The sequence below is a fragment of the Erpetoichthys calabaricus genome, chromosome 9 (assembly GCF_900747795.2).
Source record: "Erpetoichthys calabaricus chromosome 9, fErpCal1.3, whole genome shotgun sequence".
Lineage (NCBI taxonomy): Eukaryota > Metazoa > Chordata > Cladistia > Polypteriformes > Polypteridae > Erpetoichthys > Erpetoichthys calabaricus.
This window is the reverse complement of record NC_041402.2, coordinates 128,513,797-128,537,787: the sequence shown is the minus strand read 5'-3', so window position 1 is coordinate 128,537,787 and position 23,991 is coordinate 128,513,797. Positions and strand designations below refer to the sequence as shown.

At 37.7% G+C, this 23,991-nt stretch overlaps 1 protein-coding gene across 1 annotated transcript in view; it reads left to right on the top strand.

The window, feature by feature from the left end:
- cdh13 (cadherin 13, H-cadherin (heart)) overlaps positions 1-23,991 on the top strand; it is a 1,360,987-nt gene that overhangs the window by 517,404 nt on the left and 819,592 nt on the right. Inside the window, exon 4 of the mRNA XM_028810133.2 lies at positions 2,509-2,625. Within this exon, the coding sequence (XP_028665966.2) occupies positions 2,509-2,625 (117 nt within the window). The remainder of the gene's footprint in view (positions 1-2,508; positions 2,626-23,991) is intronic.

Genomic DNA, 23,991 nt, shown 5'->3' with positions numbered 1-23,991 from the left:
ATGGACAAAGAGAAGTTACTGTATACTGCAATCTAATAGTCTCTGTTCATCAAAAATGCTCAGAACCAAAGCAACATGGCATTGCAGCGTAAAACTTGCTTTTCAACAGAGATGTTCAGCTAGGCCATTTGATTTAGAAATATGTTTGCTATCCTGAAGCTTTCTTAGAATATAGAGTAAAAAAGGTATAAAAGTTGTTTTGTTTTCTGGTAGAAGTGGAGTGATTGGAAAGAACTCTGTGCTGTCTGAAAAAAAATCCACCTTCATTATTAGGATCTTTTTCAGTTTTTAATAATGTAAATTCTGTTAGGGTGTTATCTTTCATTAATGTAAAATGTACAAGATGTGTTATGCTTTACTGTTTCAGATAACTAATGTAATAAGTGTGCAACAATAGATTTTGTTGCCATTGCAGAATTTTTAACTGTTTTCAGATGTAAATCTGTTATGTATATAGATATAAATGCAGTATATTACATATGTGAAATACATTTTGTCATCTATTCTTCCATTCTCTTTACAGTACTGGGAAGAATAAGCCTGAGATTCTCTAATTTCAATCAATTGCAGGGCAGACTTGCACTTTTACCTGATCTCATTTACACTGGGCTGGAAAGTTAATCTAATCATGTCTCTGTAATGTTGGAAATAACTTGAGTTCCTGGAGATCTTGCAACCTCTACACAGACATTGGTCAGATCAGGAATCCAGCCTGGACCCTTAGACACATAATACAGCACCTCTAATAACTGTGCCACTCCATGAATATATAATTTGCTCTGCTTCAGATCCCACAGTACAAATCAGTATTACAGTAACATATGACACAATTTCACAATCATTTTATTCAATGGTAGCATTTGGCCACTTATGAATTAATCTTTGTGTCTGTGATATAATTAGCACAGAACATTGTATATTCATTTGATTTAATTATGTGACTCACTAATGGAAAGTGGTATGTTTTAACAAGCTGATGCATTCTTTAGAATTTCTTAATCAAGTGTTACGTTTAATGTATAGCATGTTTAACCATACTACTTGACTTTCTTAATGAAGAAATGTTCAATAGCATTTCAATGTTTGTACTTATGACTCTAGAATTTTATTTTTGACATGTGAAAAAGCATTTCCTTAAATTGATGTAAACAGATTGTTATTTTTGTTGTTCACAAGAATTACTTATGGAAACACTTTGAAATCACTTCAGTGTTTTTGTCTCACACATATGATATACCTTTCAGTTTGTTTTGATGTCTAGTTATATAAGACATTGTGCCTTTAAAAAAAAAAAAAAAAAAAAAAACCATTTTAGGCCATTTTTGCACTGTATTTTGAGCAGGAAATTATATCTTTATGATAAAGAGAATCAGACGTACTTGAAGTTGTGCATGCCAAATCAACTGACCCTAGAGCACAGGTGTCGAATTCCGGTCCTCGAGGGCTGCAGTGGCTGCATGTTTTCATTCTAACCATCTTCTTAATTAGTAAGCCGTTTTTACTGCTAATTAACTTATTTTGCTTTAGTTTTAATTAACTTGACTCAGGCCCCTTAATTGTCTTTTTCCTTATTTAGTAGCCAAACAATAATGAGACATCAAACAAGCCACCATATGACAGAAAAAACAGAAAAATCAACAGATTTGGAAATGTCTGCTGTGGCAGAATGAGAGCAGCAACAAGCCATTGAATTAAATAACGGGCTTAATTAACAGCAAGAATTTGCTTCTCATTAAGAGACTGGTTGGAGTGAAATTGGTTGGAGTTTGAAATCCCAGTTTAGCTGGTCATCTGTTGACTCGTTTCACATCTCATTTCTGTTTGGCTGCCATTTAATGAAGAAACAAATCAATTCAGAGGACTGAATCCTTAAAAACAGGGCTGTTGAAATGAAGGGAAAAGGAGTTAATTAGCAGTGAAAACTATTCACTGATTAGGAAAAGGGTTAGAATGAAAACCTGTAGCCACTGCGGCCCTCCAGGCCCGGAGTTCGACACCCCTGCCCTAGAGGTTCACCTCCTAATGGGATACACGGGATCATAATTACCACTTTTCACAAAACTTAATAAAAAAGGAGATAGGTAATTTAGGAATGTGGAGTGTTGTTTTATAGCATATGAATGTCGCTGATCAGATATTTTTAATATTTGATTCTTGGAGGTCCTAGCCCTCCCTCTAAGAGCCATTCCAAGAAGGTAATAAATGAGAAATTTTAAACATAAGCAAGTAGGCTATTTCAATTTACAAATGATATTTTTGATTGATTTTTGATCCTTTACTAAGGATATAGCCCTCCGTGAGCCTCTATCAGAGTGTGAAAAATGACAAAATTCTATAGCAATGGAGAATATTTAGACTTAAACATTTAAATGGAAGCACACAATGCAAATATCTTCAACTTTTCTTGTTTTTGTACTTCTACTTCATGAAGTAAATAATTACATTTCCTATGAACACTTTGAATTAGGCCAGCATACACTAATTCTTAACTTTTTCCTTTGTTTTCAGGAGATTCTTGGTTTGGGACAAAGTGCTGCCTTCATGAGAAAGAAAAGGTCTCTTGTTGCTCCTTTAATGTATGTTCCAGAGAATCAAAGACCGCCTTTCCCCAAAAATATTGGCAAGGTAGGTCAGAATTGTATCTAACATTTTTTTTTTTTTTTCCACATTGTGACTTTTATGAAGTATCAAATGACAATTGTATGATGCTTTTTTAATCTTAGCATTATTATCCCTAGTCAGGACATGACTTTATACTACAGTACATACACTTTTCAAACTTGTACAGAACATTTGTGATTGAAGAAAGCAACATGGTTATTTTGGTATTTGGAAAATCTGAAGCACAATTACCAATCATTTTGTTAAGAGCTGATGGCAATTGCAGTTTTCAACTCTAAGCAAGTCCTTGTTACAATGGAGTAGCATTTAAAATAGTTTATTTCTGTATTTTTATCATGTTTAAATTTGTAAATTAAAAAAGATAATCCAATATTTATCCATATCCTTCAAGCAATGCTTGCACCATTTCATGTTGGTATATAAGAATTATGTCTCATACTACAGAAATTCAATTAGTGTCATATTTGCTTCAAGCCTAAACTTCATTTAGGCTTCTTAAGCCTACATTGTCACAATTCTTTTTATGTAAATATAATATTCATGTCTTAGTTTTTATCTGCTCCTTAAATGTATATCTTTATGTCCTCTGTATCACATGGTTAATCATTATGAAGAAATCTTGCTGCTCTGTTTTTATTGTGATAGACTTGCCACACATGGACACAAATGTTTGGGCTTCAAGCCATCAGTATAACTGAATGAAAGTGCAAAACTTTTTTTTTAACTGAAAAGAAGTGCAAAAAGAAAAGCAAATTACTGAATGCTGAGGCATCTTACACAAAGTAAACAACTCTTGGCTGCTGAGGTATCCATCTCTGTGCTTGCTCTAGGGTCAAAAGGTGACCTCCTGGCTTTGATCCTCTACCTTTGTGGGCTCCGGCCCAGGGAGGTCGGAAACGATGCTGCCCTTCGGGGATGGGGCTATACCACCTATCCTGGTGCCTACTTGGAACTGTGGAATAAACAGGTGGTACAGGTGGTGTGACAGTGTTTATATGTACACACACACGTATGCCGCCAGTCCTTCTCCCTCCACTCCTCCTCAGGCTTTGTCCTCTTCATCCTGACTCGAGTTCCCGAATGATGGGGACTGTCCCCCTTTTTATAGGGCACCCAGAAGGACTCCAGGTGCCCAACGAGCTTCTTCCGGGTGTGGCAGAAGTGTGGTCAAATAAGGCCCCAGAAAGGTCCATGTGCCCCCTGGCCCTGCTGGAAACCAAGGGGGTTGCCCTCTATCAGCCCGGGGAAGGAAGTGTCCTGAAAATACTCTCTCCCCTGGTCCTTCCACACTCTGGGTGTCCCAGCTGGGTAAGGATTCCGGCTGCCCATCACAATGTATATGTATATATATATATATGTATATACTGTATATATATATATGTATGTATGTATGTATGTATATGCACGTGCATGCGTGCATGTGTGTGTGTGTATGTATGTATGTATGTATGTAGTGTCGGTGAAATATATACAAACATCATTTCATTTTTTTGTGGGCCGAATAATACAGTTGATATAGGGACAGAGAAACATATAGAATACTTATGATTATGAACTGGAGTGATAATTATACACTTCCATTTTAAGTAATTGTACAGGAGCATATCATAAATTAGCTTTATTTTATTTTGAATTAATAAAGAAAAATGCATAACAGAGATGCCAAAGGTGCTAATTTCTTATGGGACATTATGAATGTAATCAGGTTAAATTATTGAATGCAGAAGATAGCAATAGAAAATTTCAACAGAACTCAAAAGATATTTTGTGTGTAGACATTATAAAAATATAAAGTAAATGAACAACTGAGTACACAAGCAACAGATTACTGTGGACATACTATGAAACATTACATTTCAGTAGTGCAGATTTTTTTAGAAAATGGTAATAGTATAATAGTTTAATGAGTTGAACAAAGTTCAGTGCACTTTTTGTCAAAAATGGTATTAATAAAATTCATATAAAATATACAATTTAAAAAGAATATATTTGGAACTACTGCATAGTATGTGTAATACCTAAAACCTATGCTCTTTGTATCCAATGTTAACTGCATAGGATGGAAGAAGAAACAATTTTGGGAAATCAACTACACAGTGTTGATAATTATTCTTCTGTGTATATACAGTAGTTCTCCATCGTTCTTCAAAGGTGTTAGGTTTCAATACCTCCCAGAACAAAGTGAGATCTGCAATATTGAATGCATTCTTTAGACCTCCAAAAAGTAATTGGATCTTCACTACTACAGGCTTATTTAATAAATGTCTTACGTAACAAAAAGTAAAGTAAAAATAGTATACCTTCAGCAAGTGGCTTTCAAGTTTAGTCACAGAGAACCCCTGCGGCAGCAGATTTTGTTCCAAACAGCTTCACAATAAGTGAGTCATTTGTACCTTTAATTACTCTCATTGTTTAATTACCTGACCTTTTTCTTGTTTTTACTTCTGTTTTGCATTCAGAGGAGTGTAGAATTAAAGACATATTTGTATTTTTGCCAAATCTTTAAATGCTTTTTGTCACTTTCTTTTTAATTCACTTTTCCTTACAATTAATGACATGCGGAGCAAACACAGTGGCAAATGACTGAGTCCTGAAGGGCAGCAATTTCAGTGTTTACCCTCTTGATTATTAGTACATAGTGACTTAAACCATCACAAAATTTAAAAAGAACAAAAATATTAAAAAGCAAGTAGAATGATTCATTCTAAATCTATCAATCTCTTGCTTCATTCAGCAAAATTTAACATAACAATTTTAATTCCTGAATTGATACAAAAAACAAAAGCTTGGAAATGAGTTTACTTAATTAAGACAGAAGTCACATTAAGAGAAATGGTGGTTTTCTCTGACTATCTCCCTGAACAGCTCCTGGCCGCTTACCAATAATGAAAACCTTCTCTGAAATGTATGAATAACAACAGGGCTCCTCTGCAATTTCTTGCACAGACAAAGCTCTTGGGCTCCCTGGCCTGAACTACTGTGTCTTTTCTGGATGTTCACTTTTGTGTGCATTCTGGCTATTAGCAATGTGAATAAAAAATATTTAAATGGTTAGTCAATTTGAATATAAAAACTGTTGTGAAAATTAAAAAAAAAAAAAAACCACAGTATGCTTTACAGAGATAACAAGATTTCAATAAAGCTTTTTTTGTCAAACTGCATGTCAATCCTGTAAATCAAATTTGCACAACAGCATCAAATCAAATATAGCATAACAAAGCTGCTTTTGACACACTGTTAAAACAGGTTTTGGAATCAATTCTTGCCTGTTCTCTTCATTTCCTACACTCCAATGACACTCACAGTGAGAACTTATAAATGTGATGTGCACCTGTGTTGGCTTATTTTATAACACAGCTAGGGAAGCATAAAGGGAGATTAAGCAAACAAATTGGAGAGAACACATACTTCAGTTTTTCTGATACTCTTTGTAGTTTGGACACACTAAGTAAAAAAAAAACAGAAGTTTCTTCAAGAACACAATATGGTGAGTAAAACAATGAGCAATGTCTATCATATGTCATGGCAGTGTGAGCCTCTGCTGCTTTAACTATTAGAGTTGATGGTGTTGCTTCCAACTGGTCACATTTTATATGTGCATTAGTAGGCTGGTGGTGATGCTGCCCTGCCTTTTACATATTGTACAAGAACATTATTTGAGTTTTTAAAACTTTGCATCCAAAACCAAAGTGTTTGTGCACATTCTGCACATTTGAAACTCCCTACTCAGCATTGAAGTATTAAACATCTACTGTACATAAGCATACACCAAGGAAGAAATTCTAGAGACATTTTATGCAGACAGTGTGTGGCCCATATGACCTGCTAGTGCATAGTGAAATCAGCCAAAAATAACCTGAACATTAAATCTGCCAGTCTTAAGCTGCGAATTTACATTAAATTTAGATTTTCATGTACATGCGTACTTGTTTCTGATTCTTTTAATAAAACATTTGCCAGATTTCTTATATTTTAACATCCCTACTGGAGATGTTGATAGACAAGAGCCTATACCTCAGTTTAACAATTCAAACTATCCATCCATCCATCCATTTTCCAACCCGCTGAATCCGAACACAGGGTCACGGGGGTCTGCTGGAGCCAATCCCAGCCAACACAGGGCACAAGGCAGGGAACCAATCCCGGGCAGGGTGCCAACCCACCGCAGGACACACACAAACACACCCACACACCAAGCACACACTAGGGCCAATTTAGAATCGCCAATCCACCTAACCTGCATGTCTTTGGACTGTGGGAGGAAACCGGAGCGCCCGGAGGAAACCCACGCAGACACGGGGAGAACATGCAAACTCCACGCAGGGAGGACCCGGGAAGTGAACCCGGGTCCCCAGATCTCCCAACTGCGAGGCAGCAGCGCTACCCACTGCGCCACCGTGCCGCCCCAATTCAAACTATATTATGTTAAATATACAATTATGTAGAATAGGTTCCCTCATATAGCTCTTATACACTGAATTTCAATATTTGTATTGGAATTTAACACCATAACACTTTATTTTAGAATCTGGTTTCCTTTACTACAAATTGGCTTGTTCTGTTAATACCAACAGAAAACATTACCAATAAAAATTATTCGATCAAATCAACATCATATTTTGCAAAGAATTTAATAGTTTTAGTATACTTTCCAAAAGGATACATAAATATATATAGAGAGAGATATTGTGGCGGACGGCTGGGACCCATGCCCGGCCGGGACGCCCCTTTGGCACAAAATCCGGGGGAACAGCCATGGGCTGCACACTATGTCCCCTGGAATGCTTGGTGGCACCCCCCTGGGCTGCATCCACGCCACAATTGTGGAACACTGGAGCTCAGCCCTGTTGGGCTCTGTGGCCATCGCCAGGGGAGCTGCACAGCTTCCTGCGCCCGTGTGGGCTGTGATGCAGCCTGAATTAGGTCGATCATCACCTGGAGCACTTCTGGGTGGGCTATAAGAGGAGCCAGCAGCCACTACTTAGGGCGTGCAAGAGTCGGGAGGAGTAGGACAAAGCTGCCTGGGAGAAGTGGAGGAAGAAGAGTTTCTTTTGGTGTTTTCTTTTTGTGTGTTTTGAGGACTGTGTAGGGCCTGTGGGACATCGGGAAGACGTACCCCATGGCTGAAGAAAAAAGAAATTTTTGTTTAATTTTCACGTGCCTCTGGTGTCAGTCTGTGTCGGGTCGGGCACCTATATAGCGCCTTATTCCACTATGTATAGATAGCTCTCTCTCTCTCGATCTCTCTCTCAATCTCTCTCTCGATCTCTCTCTCGATCTCTCTCTCAATCTATCTCAATCTATCTATATCCATAATTTTGGAAAGTATACTAAAACTATTAAAAGCTTTGCAAAATATGCTGTTATAATACTATATTATAAAACACTACAATTATATTTTAGTATTGAATGTTTGGTATTTTCAATTAAATTTATTTGGGTATTCATTTAGATGTGCAGTCAAAAGATTGGTGCTGTGCAGCCTCATCTGTGATTATGCAGAAGTGCTGTCAGATTCATTCACATTTACTGTTTTGTGATTAACAGGAGTTCAGTAAACAGTACGTGACAGTACAAGGTTGAATTCATATTTTATAATTCATCCTTTCACAAATGTAAGTTGTCAATTATTTGAATCTCTTATTGACTCAGACTATATTGTTGAGTAGCAGTGACTACATACAGCCAGCAGGAATGCATTGTTTACTTTCAGCACTAGTCTGGTGATGTCTTCACATGCCGAAGTCCTTTGAAACAGGTTAAGCTTATTTTTAACAGATGCAATACGTTTTCTCCACACACGACACACCTTGTTCAACTAAAAAAAGGGTTTATCCCTTGCAACCACATGGCTTGCAGTCAGAAAGGCTGAGTTCACAACGGCACCATTGCACTTTGCTGTTTAAAATCACTACTCCACCTTCACGAGGCTTTGGGTTAGTTTAGAATTATTATATTAGTGAACTGTAACTGTTCCCACCCACATTTAAACCAGATGTATTTATCATTCATCTGCATCAAATGATACTATTAAGGAGTGCCAAAAGCTGTCAAAATGTGTTACAATAATTGCTCAATAAAGAGAATTATACCACCTCAGTCCTTTATGGTTTACGAGCTGTATATACCCGGCGTTGCCCGGGGCAGAAGTAACCTAATCGGTCAAACACTTACATATATACCAAAGTAAACCTAATCGGTTAAACAGCTTCATATATACAGAAGCGAACCTAATCGGACAAACAGATAATCTATATACATAAGCAAACCTAATTGGTCAAACAGTTACATAAATACAAAAGCAAACCTAATCGATCAAACAGCTTCATATATACAGAAGCGAACCTAATTGGTCAAACAGTTATGCATGTGCAGAATAATTTTACAAAGATTATGCGTGTTAACAATCATTAAAAAGAAAAGATTGAGGAACTCTTCTTCTATATGTGATGAAGCTGGATGAAGCTGACTTGACGAAGACGTAGGTGGCATAGATTGGTTTTTCTAAAACAGAAGAAAAAAATGAGTATCTATTATTATTTTAAATTAGAATGAAAATGAGAACCTTGATTAGAGATAGATTATCCGTATTAAAATATGTGCATGAATAAACTTTTGGTAACTCTCTAGCAAAAGTTTATTCATACAAATTGGCATGGGATGGCTTTGTGAAAAAGTAAAAATTAGATAAAAATAAATTGAGAATGCGTACTTCGATTTGACTGAGATTATCTGTAATGATGAAAAAAAAGTTTAGTATGTTTTTTTTTCCATACGGGAAGGATGTAAAACCTTACATAGGCACCCTTCAGCCCGTACTGAAGGGTACTGTCAGATTCTTACTGACTAAAAAACACCCTTTTTATTCCACAGCTACCCCAAAAACCACTATTAGGCATTACTTTGGGGTGGCAGTAGTTTAGTTATGAAACAGCTGGGTCCTGAAAAAAATCTGTCTTATTAGTGGCTTCATCACATATAGAAGAACAGTTCCTCAATCTTTTCTTTTTAATGATTGTTAACACGCATAATGTTTGTAAAATCATTCTGCACATTCATAACTGTTTGACCAATTAGGTTCGCTTCTGTATATATGAAGCTGTTTAGCCGATTAGGTTTACTTTGGTATATATGTAAGTGTTTGACCGATTAGGTTACTTCTGCCCCGGGCAACGCCGGGTATATACAGCTCGTATATATATATATATACATATACACACATACATGCAGTTTTAATAACGCAGAAATCAATATAAACATTAACATCATTATCATATGAGAATATGAAGTAATATATAAGAAGCACATTTCATATAAATATAAATTATTAAACAGTAAAATCTTCTTCTGTAATTTGCTACCGTGGCAATTTGTGTGTCTGTCCAGGATTTTAAATGACCTGTAGCTCGCAAACCGTTGCACCTATACACTTGAAATGTGGTACACATATAGTACGTCACGTCTACTATCCGCTTTATGGGTGATGATTGTTTTAGTCTTTTTATCTTTATTTTATTTTATTGTACAATCAAGTCCTATCTGCGCACAGCAGGGCAGCCGTGGGCGGATGCGTATGGTGTATTCACTCGATGTTATCGTGCATTGCGCTGTCAGTGGTATTTTGATAAAAGAATTTGAACAACATATAAGAAGCGTATAAATTATTAAACAGTAAAACATTAACATTTAAGAAGTAAAGTTACATTAAGTACTACTGCTGTGCCTTCGGGTATACCTCATTTTTTGTTTGCCCATTACATGCTTAAATGTATACATTTTTTGGTGCACCTACCCGAGAACACTCGACATATAACCGAGCGTGGGAGAAGCATGGATTTTAAACACGCGTTGAGTTGATGTGCTGGTCTCCCTCGTGAAATAACTGGTAATGTTTGACTAAAATCTACAGCGAGTAAAACGACATTAGCTCCTATTTTTTTTTACGATCTCTGAGATGTTGCTTTTTTCGGTTCAAGGCTTCATAAGCTCTTTTATGTTGTATGGTGTACTTATCCCAAACCATCATCTTTGAATGTTGCAAGACTTTCGCCTTGTATGTAGATCGGGGTAATTACATTCATTGCATTCCTAGTCTGAATCACAATGTGATTGTATGGGTGGTTACCTGGCACTGTAGGGTTGCCACCCGTCCTTTAAAATACGGAATCGTGCCGCGTTTCAGAATGAAATTGCGCGTCCCGTTTTGAATCAATACTGGACGGGATTTATCCCGTATTTTTTTTATAATTTTTTTTTTAAAGCAGCGTCTCATGCAAATCATCCCACACGCATTTTATGAAGATGCCTCCTTTCCTACTTTTGATTGGGTAATACTTGATGTCATCGTTAGTTTGATTTGTGTTTTTAACTGTCCAGTGAGTAGGGCGTGTCTTTCAACCGTAAGCAGATTTTTTGCAGTGGTATCACTGACCTCGACGACGGCGACGTTATACGTCAAAAATAAATTACGATAAATGACGATTTTAGCGATACTTTATTACGACGGCGGCTACATAGACACGATCAAATAAAAACAAAAAAATCAAATAATCATTCTACATTTTCAAAACGTCGAAAAAACGACGGAATGAAAAAAAGGCCCACCCGACGACCCACCCATTCCATTTTTATATATACAGATGTTTGAACAGACCATGTGACACAAGGAAAGAGCATGCACAGAACCAGCCATCAGATTCCAATTTTAATTAAAAAAAATAGTAATTCAGAACTGGTCAGGAGAAACCCAATCAGTGCAGCTCTAACACAGAGTTTTTCATTAAATTAATAGTTAATGGGAAATGCTAATTATTTGCTTTATTTTTCAGTTCTGTGATGTGGCTATTACTGAGTAGAATTGAGCTTCTTTCTATGTGGTGAACCCATTTATAAAGCAAACAGGAGCAGAATTCAAAAGATCAGCCATTAGTTTATTTATGAATATTTGGCCACAAAAAAAAAATTTTTGTTGTCAACATTATCAATAATGAAGAACAATGGCTTTAGACTTAAACATATTTTTATATTTGCATATGCATTTGTGTACTTATATTTAACATAATATAAAATGATCGAATAAAAAGCACTCTTGGGCAAAAAAATCTAAAATGCAAGTTTTCCAGGGTGGAAGTGCAATGCGATGATATTCGCTTCATTACTTTAGATTCAGTTGCCAGATTGAATTGTATAAGGTCTTTCAATGGTGAGTGCAGTGGTTTATCATGTGTTTTTGTATATTTTGTAACATACCAGTATCACACAACAGACTTGGTGCAGTTTTATTTTTTCTATGGTGAAGTGTTCTGACAGTTAAATATTAAGCCGGCAGCATATGAATGGCATCATTTTAATTGCATTGTTAGTTGCATGCAGTAGTATGATAAGCTACCAAAGAGTTATTCCTCAGGTTTCTTTAAGCATATGGTGATTTTTTTTTAATTTATTTGTTATTTTTATCTTTTGTTGCTGTGTGTTAGGTTTCTATATCCATAATCCTGTAGTGCTCCTTTTTCAAGCTTGATAGATGCAACAGTATGAACCTGTGGCATTACATTGTGCAGGATTAAGTTACAATAGGTTTTCTGCAGTCTGTTGTATTTGTACTCTTAGGAATATTTGTTTTAAACTGAAAATACTTCTTTCGGCTGCTCCCGTTAGGGGTTGCCACAGCGGATCATCTTCTTCCATATCTTTCTGTCCTCTGCATCTTGTTCTGTTACACCCATCACCTGCATGTCCTCTCACCACATCCATAAACCTTCTCTTAGGCCTTCCTCTTTTCCTCTCCCTCTTTCTTCTTTAAACTGAAAATATGGTGGGTTTAATTTGTATTGTAATCATGCATCCCCCTGTCTTAACACTTTTTGATTACCTTTACCAAACATTTATAGATTTTTTTTCTTTTCCTTTTCGTTCTTATAAATGTAGTAAACTCAGGCATCTTTCACACCATATAAAGTATATACCCCACAGACTTGAAAGTCCTGCTTTTTTCATACCTGGAAGAGACACTTTCGTCTCCAAATTCATAACCATCCTGGCCTTTATAGTCACAGTACTTGTACTAGACCTGGGATCATGTTTATGACCCTTACTTAATAGAAGCGACATAAGTTTTTGTAATTGAAAAACAAGTAAAACTTAAGAATTACAAAAAAAAGATTAATAACAAACTACTGCAGCTGTGGGTTGAAATGTAAGTAATCCACATAGTCCTCATCATATTCATTATTTATTAATCCTGACATGCAATGTAAACTGTTACTTTATATACCCAGGTATTTGAATTTCTCCACTGTATCCATTCAATTCAATTTGCCAATGAAGGTCTCCATTCAATTTCTAGCCACATTTTATGAATAATTAAAGCAAACAGGAGTTGCCTGAACACAGCAATATTTATTTATATTACATTTTCATACAAATTATGTAGCTCAAAGTGCTTTACAAGAAGACAAAAGAAAAAAAAGAAAAATATAAAAATAAGATTAGGCAATACTAAGTAACAAAGAATAAAGTAAGGTCTGATGGCTAGGAGGACAGAAAAAGAAAAACCAAAAAAAAAAATAAAAACTTCAGAGGGCTGGAGAAAAAAAATCTGCAGAGGTTCAGAGGCCATGAGACCACCCAGCCCCCACTGGGCAATATGTAGTGCCACAGCAATGAGTCTGAATAATAATATGAATGAGAGATTTCATTTTTTTTTTTTTTTATAAATTTGCAAAACTTTCTGAAAGCATGTTTTTTTCATTTTATCATTATGGGCTATTTAGTGTAGATTGGTGGGTTGATGTGTGCCCACGAGGTGACACTCCTCTGGTCATGGGTGACTTCAATGCAGCCGCTGGCACTGACAGGGCTGGCTATGAGGATTGTCTCAGTCCCCATGGGTCTGGTGACTGTGGTGAAAGTGGCTCCATGTTCCTTGACTTTGCAAAAGGTCAGGGGCTGCGAATCGCTGGATCCTGGTTCCAGCGCCCTGAACTGCATCGTTGGACTTGGTACTCCAGTACTGGTGGTGCGGTGAAGATCAATCGATCACATCCTTTTGGGCAGACACTGGAGGCTCTTGCAAAACTGCAGGGTCTACAGAAGTGCCCAGTTTGTGAATTCTGACCACAGACTTGTTGTTGCTACTCTTGGGATCCAGCTTAGGTCCAGTAGGTTACCACCTACTAGGGAATGAGCCTGGACTTGGCCAGACTCCAAGACCAGGCTGTTTCTAATGAGTTTGCATGCAGTTTGTGTGAGGAACTTGCAGATTTGGGTATGACTGCCGATCCTAATGTGATGTGGGAGACCTTCCATGACAAGACCCTGAAGGTTGCTGAGGGTTGTGTTGGTGTTACCGTTGTTCCCAGAAGGAGGTGTTTCATCTCACAGGGCACCCTGGATATCATTGAGAGGAGTCGCAGCGCACAGCTCAATGGCAACTCTGGTCTATACCGGGAACTGAGAGGGACGGCTGCGAGGGCTCTGAGGGCAGATAAAGAGGCGTTTGTTAAAGGAATCTGTGAGCAAGTGACACACCATCTGTGATCTAGTGACCCATGTCCTGCTTACAGAGGAATCGAAGCATTACGTACATCAGAATCTGTTCCTCGGAGAGTCGCAGTTAGGGCAGCTGATGGAGCGGTCCTTACGGATGACACTGCAGTTGTGACCCGCTGGGCTGTCTACTTTGAGCAGTTGTTCAAAGCTGATCCTCCGGCTAGGACATTGGATATCTCTGGGTTCATGGTTCTTGAGGCTGATCCTCCAATTAGCTGTGAACCACCCAATCTCACTGAGATTGCACAGGTGGTGAACCAGCTGAGGGGGGGAAAGGCTGCAGGGATCTGTGTTATTCTCGGTGAACTTCTCCAGGCTAGTGGTAAGGCTTTCCTCCTGGCATTGCAAGCAATCTTTGCTTCCATTTGGGAGACTAGCATCATCCCAGCTGACTGGAAAATGGGACTTGTTGTCCCTATCTGGAAAGGGAAGGGTGATTGCCTGGATTGCAGTAACTACAGGAGGATAACACTGCTCTCAATGCCGGGTAAGGTCCTTGCTAGGGTCGTCATCAATAGGATCCGCGATCACTTGCTCACCTACCAGCGACCGGAACAGTCTGGTTTTACGCCTGAGAAGTCTACCATCGACTGCATCCTGGCACTGAGGGTTCTCATAGAGCACAAACGCGAATATCGGCAGTTTCTTTGCAGCCTTTGTCGATTTTCGCAAAGTGTTCGACTCGGTTGATTGAGCTGCCCTTTGGGACATCCTGAGGGTTCGCGGGATCCCCTCGAGGTTGCTGGATATCATGGCTGGCCTGTACACTGGTACTGTGAGTGCTGTGCAGAGTGGAGGCAGGACCTCTGCGTTTTCCCCAGTTGATTCTGGGGTTCGTCAGGGGTGTGTTCTTGCTCCTACTCTGTTCAATGTTTGCATGGACTGGGTGTTGGGCAAGGTCGTGAGGTTCAGCGGCTGTGGGGCATCTGTTGGTGAAGAAAGATTCACGGATCTTGACTTTGCTGACAATGCTGTGATCTTTGCAGAGTCAATGGAGGCTCTGATCGGGGTGCTCAAGAGACTGAGTGAGGAGTCCGAGTGTCTGGGCTTGCAAGTGTCCTGGATAAAAACCAAGATCAAGGCCTTTAATGACCTCTTGGGCACAGCCTCAGCAGTGTGTCTGTTTGCGGAGAGAGTGTCGACCTTGAGAGGTTTACTTACCTTGGCAGTGACATTCATGTCTCTGGTGACTCTTCCTGTGAAGTCAGTAGATGGATTGGGAGAGCATGGGGCGTCATAAGGTCGCTGGAAAGGGGTGTGTGGCGCTCCCGATATCTGTGCAAAAGGACGAAGGTCCAAGTCTTTAGAGTCCTGGTGCTTCCTGTCTTACTATATGCTTGTGAGACATGGACGCTATCCAGTGACCATAGTTGAACACTCTCCAAATGAGGTATATTACCTGCATTGTGAGGGAGCGTCAGTTACGGCACTATGGCCATGTGGGGCGTTTCCCCGAGGGTGATCCAGCTCATTAGATCCTCATTGTTGGGGACCCAAGTGGCTGGACCAGGCCAAGGGGTCGCCCATGTAAAACCTGGCTGCGGCAGATAGAGGGTCATTTCCGGAGGGTAGGTCTGGACCGCGTGTCTGCCTGGGGGGTTGCCAACCGGGATCCCAAGCTGTTTCGATGTGTAGTGGGTGCGGCAATGCACTGTACCAATGCATGCTCCCTAACTTGACTTGATCTACAACAAAGTGCAGAAAGTGAAGGATCTGAATACTTTTTAAATCCACTGTAAGCATATTTTAATTTGATATCATAGTCCTCATCACTAGTTTAATGGTCATTTTCCAGGTTTACTTAGGTTATTCCCTTGCCCCCAAACCTTTTTTGCTCACTCTCCAGTGTTGAGCATTCATTGTTTTCATATCGTTTGAGACAACCTCTTGGTGCATCTCTTCTCTCATTCATCCTTTGCCTTTTGCTTTGTGTCCAAACTACTTCCTTTTAACTTGGCATTCACTCCTTCACTCCATAATGTGCTGTATATCCTTCTCATCTCTGTTCTTTCTAGCTTTATTTCATGTTCTGCCTTCATCAGGCATGTCTCATTCTGTTCAAAGAATATTGTACTTCACACAGAGTGTTTTATAAACTTTACCATTTAATGCTAGCTTGAAGTCAGAATGGGATAGCTCCTGGAATTTCTTCTATGTAGCTCCCCCCTGGCCATGCCCGCATCTCTTCTTACACTTGACATGTCACTTAATTAGAACAAGTTCCCTTTTTTCTCCAAACAACTCCATTGCCAATATCTATATCTACCCTTACTCCATCAGCATTCTGCACTGCTCTTCCACACTTTCTACAAAAAAAAGTTAAATCTTTGTGCATCCACTTATTTCAGGCCATGGATTGGAATGAGTTCCTTTCAACACCTTTATAACACACGGTGCAACGCCATGAACAACCTCTTCCACATCTCCTGCCCATTTGTCCCCAACCATTAAATTGGTGTCTCCTGCAAATAAATTCAAAAGCCATTCACTTTGTAATTTTAAAAGGGTAGTGTAGCACTAAGACGTTGCTCTTTCAACACTTAATGCAATGCCACATGCTTTCTGTTTTGACCACAGGTTCATGTAGCTCACAATACAAAGAAAAAGTGCATAACTATCTAACCACCCCCTAATAGTGCCCTTTTCCAATGTAACGGATATGGCAATTCTTACGTGATTATGGTTTTGACTCTTTAGTTTATTTTTAGCTTATTTGGATGGTGTTAAAATGCAACATTGTAAATTTCTGTCCAAAAAATTAACCTTGCCCCATCACAATGAAAGCAAGGTTACTGCAGCTTTTTCTACTATTACAGAAATCCAAAGTTCACACCTTTTACACAGTAAAATGTTTTATATGTTCCTCTAGAAAATAAGCGTGGCGTGGTTAAGAAATGGTTAAACATCCCAGCTAAAAAATAACTTTGCAAAGAATTACATCTGCTATTAAAAATTAAAACACAACAGCAGAGAATGTGGTGCAAATTTAAAAAATTTTTAACTAGAGAAGAGCTTCTGATCAATTATCTTTAGACTTTCATTTAGTTGGGTACTGGTGTTGCCTTTTCTTGCTTAATTGACTTATTTCTGTTTCTTCAAAGAGCGTTTGTTAGCTTGGAAAACTTGGCTTTTGTGATGTAAAAAAGCATTCTTTATTTGAAGCCTGACAGATAAGGAATAAAAATAAAAAATTACAAAAATTACTCTAAGAAAATACTCACAAAACCAATATTAGCACATACTGTTGTAACCATGGTATTGTCTTTGAGCCAAGAGAAACTGACAGTCAGGTAAAAGGAATTCTTAGATTTACTTTACCTGATCCATATATAAATGAGTATAAAACAAACATGTACAGTATAAACAGTCTGTTCCTGAGTACTGCTAACAGCCTTTATTTCACTGGTCTAATAGTAAACTGCTCAAAAAAATAATAAAGGAACCAGTGGCCTGCTTTAGGTCATTTTGTAGGGTTCTGGCAGTGCTCATCCTGTACCTCCTTGCCCAAAGGAGCAGATACCGGTCCTGCTGATGGGTTAAGGACCATCTACGGCCCTGTCCAGCTCTCCTAGAGTAACTGCCTGTATCCTGGAATCTCCTCCATGCCCTTGAGACTGTGCTGGGAGACATAGCAAACTGTCTGGCAATGGCAGTGCCATCCTGGAGAAGTTGGACTACCTGTGCAACCTCTGTAGGGTCCAGGTAACCTCACCTCATGCTACCTATAGTAACACTGACCGTAGCCAAATGAAAAACTAGTGAAAAACAGTCAGAAAAGATGAGGAGGGAAAAATGTCAGTGGCCTCCACCTGTTAAACCATTCCTGTTTTGGGGGTCGTCTCATTGTTGCCCCTCTAGTGCACCTGTTTTTAATTTCATTAACACCAAAGCACCTGAAACTGATTAACAACCCCCTCTGCTATTTAACTGACCAGATCAATATCCCAGAAAGTTTCATTGACTTGATGTTATACTCTGGTTAAAAAGTGTTCCTTTAATTTTTTGAGCCGTATATAATCTACCAGCAAAGCATTACTTGCATTATTTCACATTATGACCCATTTTTAAATTATATTTGAAATTAAATGGGTATGTATGATTTCACAGAAAGAGAAGCTATCTGTTTATTGAGTTACGTGTAATCTTCTTTGTACACTTAGGAATGTCTAATTGAATAGCTGGAGTCATGCAGTCTGTCTCTGCTTTATTCTCTCATAAGAGTCTTAGGTAAATGCTTTGAAGTAAAAGAAAATACTGGCATTCTGTCTAGGGTGATTGTTCCTACCTTGTGCCTTATGCTTGCTGGGACAGGCTCCAGCCCTACGTGACCCTTCCACCTTTTAAATTTACCAGCAGTGTCTTAGTGCTTGTGATCCATTTGGCTTCTGAGGATTAAGCAGGCTTGAAAATGGTATTATGGTATTATAATACTACAGTACAATACAGTTTACAAACAGACATTAAATTCTTGAACTTGTAGCATTAAATAACTATAAATCAATAACAATTTTAGACAATAGTAAAACTGAACTGAAATGCTGTGCTTTGGAAACTAAAAAATAGTTTAACAGTAACCTGTAGGCAATTTATTTAAATAAGTCTGAACAGATGCATACGTCTCGACCAATGCACAGTATAAAAACAAAAACAAACTAGCAATCTGTTTTTGTACAGCTTAATATGTGTTACCACACTGCAGGTGTCAATTTGTTTGATGTGGCATTGTATTTTTATGTATCTACTGTATATATTAAGGAAGAACACAGAATGAGCAAACTCTAAGTTTTTTGTTAGGTATGAATTCAGTCCAGTCTACCTGCCTTTATATTGAACTTCAAAAATATTGTTTTCATTTCATTTAAGCATTCAAGTCTCATTTTAGATATATGCGTCTTTCTGGTAACCTGAACTATCACTAACAGACGAGGTGGTGAAAATCAAACCACATTTTAGTTGTTTAAATGCAATATTTGCCAGTAATGTGATGGTTTCTAGTTAAGTGCTGTATACTGTAATTCTGTGATGGTAACACACTGTTGAGAAATCCAGCATTTGCCTGCTTGTCTCAGGCTTTAGCCATTCCACTGATTCCTTGACTTTGGTCATATATGACATAACTTTGCTTTCGGATATCACAACCCACATACAATTAGTATTACAAGGGTGCTGAAGCGAACAGCTGTGTTTTCACTTTCTTTAATATTTCAACTAAATGTCATAAGTGATTTTTCTGAGAAAACAAGAACTTCCTTTAAATTCCCTGCATCATAGGTGTTGTAAGAATTTGTGTTCTGTCCAAATGTGTTTGAGTCTGTGGCATCAAATAGGTTACAAATTTAAAGGCTTTGCCTTTTGTTGAATCAATTTCTTTACTGCTTTAGCATTTCAGAAATACTGCATTGAGAACACAGTATTCACATTTAGCACTCTCTAGCACTCGACTTACTTATAAAAAAAAAACAGATAAACATTGCTGCTTATGAATTACAGCATCCAGCTCTCCATTGTATGTTAACATATCCCATTACATCATATAGTGAGAAATGCTTCATGTCTATCTTATTTTGTCAGTGACCTTACTAGAATTGCAGTATCACTTGAATAAGTATCCATTTCTCATTTTTATAGGGATGTTGATAGTGAAACTTTATTTTATTCACAGTTCATTCTATTATGTTTCTTCCATGATTCCATCCTGGCTTTGGCTCAGATTTTTTGTTTTATGGCCATTTTTTTCCCTTTTTGATTATTTTGTTTGCATTTATTTTGCTTGTGTTTATATTTGTCATCTTTGTTTTTAATTTTGTCTAGGTATCAATGTCTTGGCTATGTTCCATCTATTTTATGGGTGGTATGTCTTTGGTGGTGGTATGTAAAAACTATATAGTCTGCCACACACTTGGGGGCTCAGTGACAGATGGTAGACCATAAAGAGATTTTGGACAAAATGAAATAATGTATTGTTATAATAAACAGATAATAACTTTGTATATGACCATAAATAATTACATTTGTTATCAAATGTTTTTTTGTTGCTTATGTATTTAAATACTTGTTTAATTATTTCTTCTTTTCAATTAAATGAAAACTGTTATTTTCACTCATTAAGGCTGAGCAATTGGAAAATTGTTGCCACTCAAAGTTGTCACTGTGCTTATCTGTGGAGTGCAAGAAAAAGTTGCACTAAATGATTGTGTAAAGTGGCCATTTTTATTTTGAAGTTGCAAATTCATCATTAGAAGTCTGCATCTTAAGTGTCTGCTGTAAATGTGGCCCTTGATGGCCAAAGATTTACATCAATGCTACTGACAATTCACCATTTTAAATAGAGCACTTGCTAGAGGCCCAAACTTTGATGTGTGAAACTTGAGCCCTGACTATTTTTTATCAGAATGTGTGCTGGCACCTGCTGTCCCCTAAAATGGATGCAGTGGGTGTGAGAATTTTGTTACTTAGTGTGGTTCACATTCATGAAAATCAGCCACTATCATTGTTAAAATTTGTTCTTGCATGTGGCCACAAGGGGGTGCCACTGAGCCCCAAACCCAAGAAACAGTGATCTCCAACAGTTTGTTGTGGTAAAATAAAGGGCATTTATTTACACACATCACCTTTCACAAACATCTCTCCAGAAATTGGACACAGTAATAACAAAAATCCATAAATCTTCCTCCTCACTACCTCCACTGAGTGTTGCCTGCTGCCTCCCAACTCTGATTCTCTGATGTGAGGAAGCAGGCTGCTTTTAAGCTGGAACTGGGAATGCTTCCGGTGCCACGTCACATCTTCCAGGAAGCACTTCCAGGCCATGGCGAAAGTAGGGAAGTCTTTACAGTGCCTTCTATCAATATGTACAGTAGGTGACCCCTACAGGGCTGTGCTTCTGGGCTTCATCTCTTAGATATCCCTGGAGATATCCTGAATGGGATGCCATACGAGGACCACTGCCACCTGGTGTATGGGGGATGGAACAACTCCTGATTCTCTGCTTCTGTTGGTCCATCAGTTATATCGTACTGTCCAGGCACAAAGTTATTTCTCAGTCCTGCCGGCCAGTTTGTTTGTTTGATCCACTCTGGCCCATTCTCTTCCTACAATGTATAATAAAGAAACATATAGACAAGACCTAATTAATGCGACTGTTCTGTGGCTTCTTTATCCATTAAAGATTAAAGCAGTATGAATATACGATCAGTTTTATTCCAAGCCTCTACAAATTATTTAAATTGTAGTCCCCTCATAGCACCAGCTATTTAGTTCGCTTTGGATTTTTTAAATCCTTGTCCTTGATGACCAATAGTATTTAACTTTAAGGTAATCAATGGCCTCACTTGTACCGACAGCATTTTCTGAAAATTGTTTTCATGTTGTAATCAATTTGTATGAGTAATATTTTTTAAGATTATTTACATTTTGGTAAGATTTTTTCTTCAATAAAGGGAACATGCGTTTTTGAATGTTTGTAGGGCTAGCCAGTTTGTTCTGTGGCTGTATTGACTTTTTTATTACTTCTTGAATTTGTCTTGAATCAATCATTATCAAATATCAGATGTAAAAATTGGTAAGGCAGATATTTTAAGTCTTGTATATTGTATCTTACTAGCAAGTCAGCCATTAAAATAAATGCAAAAAAACTGAGTATGAAATTTCTAGATGAAAAATGTTATTTCCAAAGACATCTTCTATACTATTTAACATTAAACAATTACATTAATTTAGTGATCAAAAGAATCAGAAGCATACTCTATTCGTAGTGACAGGTATGCGTTTAAAGCTTGCAGGCTGTCGAGCAGCACAATTCATATTTATTACCGAACTTCAGACATGCTTGTATTGTGAGGTATGCATAAAAAGAAATCCGTCAAGTTCTGTCTTATTTATTATACATTTACTGCTCCTGAAAGAATGCTCATTCTATTGAATTGCTGGGAGGTATATAGCTGCAACCAAGGATGCTGTTTTATTTCTTAATGAAATACAGTAAGGAGGGTGATGCCATAACGCAGTTGGTTCAAATACCTGTCCAGTCACTTTGATACACTTGACATCTCTACTTGGTAACATGTTATGCACAAGTGCAGAAATAGTTATTTGTACTAAATGTGCCCTTACCCAGCTTCCATTTATGTTCCCTATGTCCCCAGTTGAAGAACAGATTTTTAAAATAACTGTTGGCGTTCATTTCTACTTACTGTCTTTATAAGTTTCACTCTTTTAAAATGTCCCCTCTTAATCTAACACTTGGGTATATCTGAAAGGTTAGCACCATGATGTTCCAACAATGATGGATGGATTAAAAGCCAGAAGTCTGTATGACCATCAGCATCAAGTGACTCCGTGAAAAACCCGAACTACAAAGAGGACTATTTCATTTATGTTAGGTAGAATGCCCAGAGGGGACTGGGCGGTCTCATGGCCTGGAACCCCTACAGATTTTATTTTTTTCTCCAGCCTTCTGGAGTTTTTTTTTTTTTTTTTCTGTCCACCCTGGCCATCGGACCTTACTCCTTTCTATGTTAATTAATGTTGTCTTATTTTAATTTCTTATTTTGTCTTTTATTTTTCTTCTCTTCATTATGTAAAGCACTTTGAGCTACTTTTTGTATGAAAATGTGCTATATAAATAAATGTTGTTGTTGTTGTTAGAAAAATTCTTAATTCACATTGATATAGTATATCTTCAGATCCTACTAATTTTAACAAAGCTTGAGACATCTTGGGGTACTTTTAGGTAGGTGTGTAGTTTTTATCAAACTCTTAGGGCATGCCTAAGGCGTGATAACCTACTGAAATACCTTAATATACATATTCAGATAAACACGATATTCAGATATGTTGAAATTATTGCCTGTTACAAAAACACCCTTTGTTTTGAGTAATACTGTACAATGTTACTGTTTATTTCAGAATCTCTCAAAGTAAGCACTGTTTCAGATTTCTTAAAATTAATTTGTTGTGAAATTTGAAGCACATTCTCTGAAATTCTTTCCTGGATGTCTGAGTTGATTGCTTCTCATTTAGAGACAGCATAACATGTTAAAGTTATGCTTATCCATCACATGATATATTTCATTGCATTTTAATTTTGCTTAAAATAACTACCCATTTACTTGAAGTGCATCCGCTCTAAGTTAACCAAAAATATAAATTCTTCATTCTTTAATATGTGTTGGGGGAAATGCCACCAGGGCTCCATCTAAATCAGTAGATAGTGTCAGAAAGCCCAAAAGGTGTGAAAAAATAATTGTTTCACTGTTCCAGTAGGGAAGGATACAAATGTAGAGTGTAAACTACCAAATCAATGGAGATGAATCAGGAGATATTTGTTGTGCCATGAGGCCTTATTACATTTTTTTTCCTCCAGTTTCTTGAGCATTGTACATCCACTCCTTTCTTTCACTAAAGTATCCTCAAAAGTACTTTACTTATGTCTGCTTATGTCTTTTCTTGTTCCTTCCTACTTCCAAAACAATGCAAGCTCTTGCCAACGAGATAGCCCCTTGGTAAAAATGTTAAACTGCTATGACAACATCTTAAAGTGCTAAACAAAAAATAGAATGAAAATGCCATCACAAAAGTTAAAGTAGAAATAAAGAAATTACATTAACATTTGTCTGGAATGTTAGGAAAGTCAGATATACAGAAATCTATGATCAGATGGCCGGGGTGATGAGGAAAATAAAAACTCAAGCTGGGGTGAATACTGGAAAAAATTAATCTCTTGTGGGTGCCAAGACCATATGACTGCCCATCCCCACCTGGACATTAATACAGTCATTGATCTCTACTTATGAACCTAAAGTTCTGGTGGTCTCATCA